Here is a 7500-nt window from a genome sequence, read left to right as displayed (position 1 = left end):
ATGTAGTTCGCGACGAAGGATAGGTAGGAAACAAAATTGCAAATACTGCGTGGTAAGGTATTCGTCTTCGTACAAACAGAATCGTGTAGGTCCTTAAACAAATTTATCCACCTTCCCCCTCCTCCTTCGCGAAATTTGGACCACCAGGATTCAAAGCGTTGATTTCCACTACTTTTCCCTTGAACAAAACTTCCTCCTCCCGCGAAATGATAAAAGTCATGCCATGGAAAGAATTGTTGAAGCGTTCCAATTATTGTATTTTCTGTTGCGTTGAAGCAACGTATCCTTCTGTATACTCCATTACGTTGTCGCACTGTATTGAGGTAGCGCGTGGCAATAACTCTAGGATCCTTGCTTGTGAATTGAATTGACCTCCAAGCAAAGAATTCGCCGAGAAAAGCCGTCAACTTCTCCGTGAATAAAAAAATCCGAAGGGTGCAAGTTTATCCCGCCCGTCGACGTGCCATAAAAATGTTGGGCTCTGGATTGCTATGAAGGAGTAGTTTCTAAAGAAACTGTGGTGCTGCGTCGGTAGGGAAGTAGTATACAAAAATTTGGTTTTATCAACGGAGTTGATAATGTAAATTGGCCACCGTACAGAGATTCTAAAAGCTAAAGCTAGCTGTACGGTGGCCAATTTACATTATCAACTCCGTTGATAAAACCAAATTTCTGGATTGCTATACTTTCTTCTCTTCAACCTACGTCTTTTACGACACTCCACTCCTTCAGGATCTATAACACGCGGGGATTGCATGACGGTATCCCTCCTTACTTACAAATTATATTTCCTTCTCAAACGTCTTGTAAGTTTACGATAGCCCATGAAGGAGCCACAAGAAATATTCAATTCTTTAAAAACAGCAAGGACTATTTGTCCAAGAGGTAATTCGTTTAAACGCCTCACCCTTCTAAGTCTCAAACGAATTCTTTTCAAGGTACGCACAGAAAGAACTATGCCATGTTGTACGTATACAGCCAGAAAACCAACGATTTCAGTGTTAGTAAACCCTTGCAAAAAGTAGCTTCTAATTGCGATCTCTCCGTCCACATCTTTATCTTTTCGTAGTTTGGGTGCGTAATCGGGTAAAACACCCTTCGATGGACATAACCGGCGTGTAAAACAATAAGAAGATGAAACAACCCACAATATCACAGCAAACCTTAGTCACGCAGGTTGAGCATGTTAAAGAACATTCTTAAGTTGACATTTGCAATCAAGACTCTACTTACCAAAACACAACAGTACATTAGAGAAGATAACACGATGTATCACACTACGTAATCCAAATTAGTCTCACTGAAGTGTGATGTGCGTAAATGTGAACAAACTGGAAAAGGGTTAATGTTGAAAGTCAGAATTTGGAAGACAGAAGTCGGAAGTCGGAAGTCGGAAGTCGGAGTCGGAAGTCGGAAGTCGAAAGTCGGAAGTTGGTGTCATTCTATGGTTAATTCACGTACGTACCTGAAAATGTATTTGAATACTTTTGTGAGTACTTAGCCGTGACTTCAAAATAAATTACTTGAGTCCGGCCCTTCCGCACAATTTTATGAAATTGGCAAAAAAAACTGGCCTTAGATTTTTGCTACTCTTTTTGCTACTCCATGAAGACACCGTTCTCAGCAAAAATATGAAATAAAAAATGGCAGTCACCGTAAATAGCCATTCCTTGACGGATTAAGCTATCAATGTGCGCGAGCTAATGAGCGCGCCAATGACGCAAGAAATTATGCCCAGTAGTGTGAGCTATGGAAAACGAGGGAATCCCCTTAATTAATTAACAATCTCACTTGGTTGTAAAGTAAAGTCCTGTAACTATTGCATTAAAGCGCGAAATAATCTTTTTTTTTTTGTATCGAAAAGCATTACCTGAAACGCAATAAATTAACTGCCAATAGTAAGTACTGTGAGGTGTTTATGAACTAAAATTCACGAACGTAATGCGCAACTTGCTACTGTGGAAAAATAAAGAAAGCTAGCGATAGTAAGGATAGAAAAGAGTGCAACGTTATAGGTAATCCAAAAAGAACAGAACTATTGATTTAATTCATTCTGTCGTGACTGGCGTTGACAGATTTATTTTGCACGCAATGCTTTCCCCTAAGTCGCGTGATGTTTTAGGGGATACTCCAAAATGAAGTGAGACACTTCGTGACACATATACCGCTGTACCATTTGGTGACCTGACAATCTCAGTGTTAACCCGCTTTGGCAGATAAACAACACTCTATTTAGGCAGAGAATAACTGCTGGGTTAGGCACTGATCTCTAGTGATTAAGTCTAAGCGCCGACTTAAAATGGTTAGCTTTCATAAATTGCTCTGGTGACACAAAAGGACGCTGCAAATTCATAAAAGAGCATTGCCTTGAATTCCCTTGGAAATAGATCTCTCTCAGTTAAATCCCAATCTGGAGGACAAAACAATAAGATTGTTATGCATGTGAAAGGATTTTTGTCTCTCAGGGGACAGAACAACCATCGTTTTGTCCTCCAGAATGGGAATTACTGAAATGGGTCTATATCAGTAAAGCGTTAGGCTTAGAACTTGGTGGATCCTTGCAGCGATAAATAAAACTATGTTTGGCATAGTAACTGTTGAAAAAAGGCATGAACTTTATGGCGTTATATCCCCGCCAAATTCAAGATCGCTTTTCATGTGCTTTTTTTCTCACATTTCGGCATCATTGGTCTTAACGATTCAACATTCGAGTTTCACGTTTCACGATTCTACATTCCAAGTTTCGAGTCTCGCAATTCTAGTGTGATCCCTACGAATGAAGAATTGTGAAACTCGAAGGTTGAATTGCAAAGACCAACCGTTAAATGGTTAACAAACATAAAATGCGAAAATTGAATTTTGACGGGGATATAACACCATAGTACAGACTATTATGTGTACTGCGCACGCACTGATGTGGCATCTACTGCCGCTGATCTTACACTCTGTAAACATTCACAATCATCGCCCAGGAAAAGAATATATAAAAAAATCAACTTCTGTGGCTTTTCGAGATAATGCGACTAAGCCTGAAAGATCAATCATAAAGTAGGTGTTTCTGGGTAACTGTGAAAGCGCCTTGAAACCTCTGAGAAACGGGTTCAGGGAATTGGTGCCCATTCGAGTTCCCGAGGCAAGATCGAGACCCTGTACTGGAGCGAAAGTACAGCGCATTTGCTTATTAAAAGAGTGTGAAGACGAATGTAAGGGATCACACTAGAAGTCAGATACCACCGTTTTTGGGGGTTTGTCATAAAAATAATAGGTATAATTGTTAGTTTCATAATTTGGTTAATTCTAATGATAACAATCAACAATCGCAGAATTTTGTACATGATGCTTCAAGAAGAAGACGACACTTTAATTAAAGTTTTAATTAAAGACATGTTTCCACAGAACCGATTGTCATCGTCAGCTACACTGTGAGAGTGAATTTGTAAGCCGGGCAGCGGAGTCTAAGATGGCCTCTTAGGGTGTATTTACATGAGACCGGTACGAGTTCGTATTGACCTCCATACATTTTTTTTTTTTTTTTTTTTTTTGCGTTTACATGACACCGGCCTAACAATGAACTCAGACCAATCTGAATTCGTCTCGGTTGCTGGACTGAGACGAGAAACTCTCGTTCCGGTCTGAGTTCGAACCGTTCTAATGTAAATGACAACAAATCTCAGACTTCAAGCTTGTATGTATTTACAGTGTGTCAGCGATATATCTATAAATATAAACAAGGATCTGAATCGAATATAAAATATGGGAATTAAGTTACTTCATGCGAAGTTTTCCGCCCGTGTTATATTTGGTTATAATGAGCGAAGAACGGTTATGATAAGAACCTGCTTATGAAACTACCTGTATGAAGTGATGTTAGCGAAAAAATGATTTAAGTATGATTTAAGGAAAGTGCGTCGGTTTTGAGCTAACACCATTCCTCACGTTACATCAAAAGTCCTTTGTACAAACGTAAGCAGCAGTTTATGATGTAGAAAACAAACAAACTTAACAATTTAGTCATGATGCGAGCTTTCTATTTACGTTTAACTAAAAAGAACACATTCCTAATCTAGCGTCCGGCGCGAGTATTTCAGAGATGAAATTTGATTCCATTTCCCTTTTAAAATGCTTATGAAGTAAAAAACGACATTTCCCGGCATGAAAATTTTTACGGAAAAGTAGTGCCTTCAAGGGAAAGACATATTTCAATTTATTGCTGGCGCGAAATCTCGCGCGAGGGGACACCCATTGACTTTCGCGCAATCCACATCTGGCACGCGATATTGTACAGGTTATCGGAAATCTCAATCCAGGTAATCTCTCATCATCGGAAGCTACAAGTTGGTATGCATGCCAAGTTCCTGGTCTTCCTGCAGCTGTCCCTGGGAGTATTTGGAGCAGCTGTGAGAGTCTAACATGAACTCAAGTTGCTTGATTTCCGCTTGTAGTTTACTTATTTGACCCTGTAGATCATTGTTTTGATGCTCAAGCTCCTCGGAAGCCTGAAATTTCACAAAGTACGTATGCTATCAGATACACAGTATTTTAAAGTGGTTCTACAAACTCGTCCCCAGGACCTTTCCATTTGCTTCGAGGTCGGGCGAGAAGTAAGGTCCTGGGACCGAGACTCAAGGGGCGCGTTCCAGCCGCTCAGAGAGTGCGAAGCAGTGAAAATCGTTTCAACCATGAAGCGCATTATAAGTGTATATAGGAAATCGTATGAACACGACTGCAATTTCGTGAATTATAGGCACAAGGGATGTTTTGAAAGTTCTCAAGAATGCACGAGCTGTCGACGTATTATACCTTCGAGTCAACCCTGTACTATATCGTTTTACTACGGAGCTTTAGCATGCACGTGTTTGAAACGCGGACAGCAACGGGAAGTGAGTTGTTTTCCTTTTTAACTTGTCTTCACACAACCACAGTTACATTGCCAAGTATCTTTTCTCCATTAGATATGGTTAGAATAAAAATCTCGGAGACACCACTGTCCTAGCGCGCGAAATGTTCTCTTCCGGTTGCCGTCCGCGTCTCAAAAACGCGGTTGCTTAAGCTCCCTAGAACTGCTATATCTTTTCATCATTTTGAAATACCTTTGTGATTTGGGTGTGGTGCATTGTGACGTAATCAATGGCCGACCATGAGTCTCTTATGATTGGCTGTTGTGAAAACACCCGCAAAAATCCCCTGGAATGTGCTCCTAAATTAAGAGAGAGGGTTGACTTTATTAGAAGGTGGAGGCTACGGGTTACAAGCTCCTGCCGCAGACGAGTGCAATTTGAGAATTTTCAAAACATCACGATCTAGTGATCATAAATCTTGAAATGCGCGAGCAAGTTCATACGACGTTTTCTTTATTATGCACTCAAAAAAAAAATTTGCTCCATCGCTTTGTTACCATAGCAACTTCCGTATTGCACTCTATAACCTATGAAAGTGCATTTTCGCAGATCAAGCTATTGTTAGATGAGTTCTTAAGATTGGGCTTTCACGAGTGACCATTCTCAATCCCTTGGGCAATAATTTCTCATGCAAGACTTTTGATGAGCAGGAAATATCTGATTTCGCGGGAAAATCAATCAAAAAATAACTCGGTCTAAAAATGCCGTGCCATAAATACAGTGAAGTTGTATGCTCCTAGTTAAGACTCCTGAAATGTTACAATAACATGTGCAACAAGGAAGAGATTTGTTTATTGCATATTCAGAAAAAAAAAAAACAGGATTGAAACCCATGACTTCCCGATTAATTTTCAGCCCAGTTGATAAATGGAGAGATTTAATTCTCAGTGGTTCATTGAAATGAAAATCTCTTCATTCAGTCAAACCCAGGAGAACTTGAACTTGAACTTGAACTTTATTTTTATTTAAACACGGTAAATCTATCAGATAAAATAATAATAATAATAATAATAATAATAATAATAATAATAATAATAATAATTACAATCTACTTTATTAATGTATATAAACATGATCAGAAATTAAAAGAGAAAATAGAGAAAATAAAAAAATTCTGCTTTACATAGATGACGTGTGCGTTCAGTCGTTTCAGACGAAGAAATCGCGACAACCATTTCGAAAAAATTGAAGTGATTTTGCTTGCCGCAATTCAGGGGACAAGCTGTTCCAGATAACCGCACCATTATAGCTAAAGCTATTTTTCAGGAAATTGGTGCGGGGCAATGGAACAGCTAGTTTGTTTTCAGAGTTCCTTAAATTATAAGGTGGATCATATTTAGTGAAAAGAGGACCAAGATAGTCGGGCGCAAGACCATGTATAGATTTATAAACCAGGAAACACCTGAGTCCCACGCACCATCTTCTCAGTCCCTTCGCGTATTTTCTCGGCAGGTATCTTTAAATGGAACCTAACCTCCACTAAAACAAGAAAATAACTTTCAAGCACAGAAATAATGTTTACAATCAAAATTGTTCGACCCTTTTCCAATTAAAGCGTTTGTATCCGAAATAAATTAATTTCAAAAACGCTTGTTTTGGTTTTCAAATTCCCGGGTGCCTCTATCTTCAATGATTGTGACGTGCAACGGTTGCCCTATTGCTTCTTAACAAAATCTCTCTATGTGAAAGCAATAAGGGAAACCGTAACAGGCCATAATTATTTAAGATGGCGACGCCCGGGAATATTTGAAAGTAAAAATAAGTGTTTCTAAAATTGTTTCGATACTAACATTTTTGAAGAAAATAAATTATTGCCAAACAAATGTGATTGCAAAGATTATTTTGTTGGGTTAAAAATTATTCATTAGTCGGAGTAGAGGTTCCCTTTGATCAGTCGATTCTCACTATTCGGTGAATACGAAGCCTTAAATTATGAAAAGTAGGTCCATTGAGGCACCAAGTTTCACTTGCTTACAGTAACACGAGAGTTCGTTCAAATCTTTAGCCCATAAAGATGGCCATTCCAAACTCTGTCGTCTTTTTCGTTGACCGGTGGCAAGAGCCAATGACTTGGAGCGTTTAACTTCGTTGTATTTGTGGAACGGCGTTTTTACAGGCAGAGTTATTTTTAGATTGAGTTTACTGCGAAACCAGACCTTTACAGCTAATCACAAGTCTTGCATGTACTTAGTACCCGTGGGATTGAAAATGGTCACCCATGCACCCGTCTAAAAATAGCGAAAATGTCGTTATATAACCCAGTATTGGAGTTAAGGGCTCCATGCAGGCGGTGGATAGGATTTTTCAGCCATGTTTCTTTTCCAAGGGAAATGTTTAGCCAGCATGCAGTGACATTTCAATGGTTAAGCTATTGTAGGTCACTTAAATGTTCGCCTCGAGGGGAACATTAAAGGATCGAAAATTATATACCTTACGACTTTATTGCAAAATTTTACAAATCCCAGCTGCAAGGTGCACATCCTGATCACGTGTGAGTCGAAAGTTCACTTGAGTGTTAGTGAGTTCGTTCACTCTAAGGAGTTAAGGAGTTTTGTTATACCTCCCAACTCAAATACGTTTTCCGATTGAAGGAGCACGTGTC

General features: G+C 39.3%; 1 protein-coding gene across 2 annotated transcripts in view; it reads right to left on the bottom strand.

Moving 5' to 3' along the window:
• Window positions 1–3325: 3325 nt before the first annotated feature.
• The window catches only part of LOC138027792 (cyclic AMP-dependent transcription factor ATF-3-like), a 9481-nt gene continuing 5306 nt past the window's right edge, over window positions 3326–7500 (bottom strand). For both annotated transcript variants that reach the window (XM_068875406.1, XM_068875407.1), the window contains exon 4: window positions 3326–4496. In XM_068875406.1, the coding sequence (XP_068731507.1) occupies window positions 4329–4496 (168 nt within the window). In that variant the 3' untranslated portion in view covers window positions 3326–4328. The remainder of the gene's footprint in view (window positions 4497–7500) is intronic.

Source organism: Montipora capricornis, chromosome 12 (genome assembly GCF_036669925.1).
Source record: "Montipora capricornis isolate CH-2021 chromosome 12, ASM3666992v2, whole genome shotgun sequence".
Lineage (NCBI taxonomy): Eukaryota > Metazoa > Cnidaria > Anthozoa > Scleractinia > Acroporidae > Montipora > Montipora capricornis.
The sequence above is the reverse complement of the archived record's forward strand: the minus strand, read 5'-3'. Positions and strand labels throughout refer to the sequence as shown.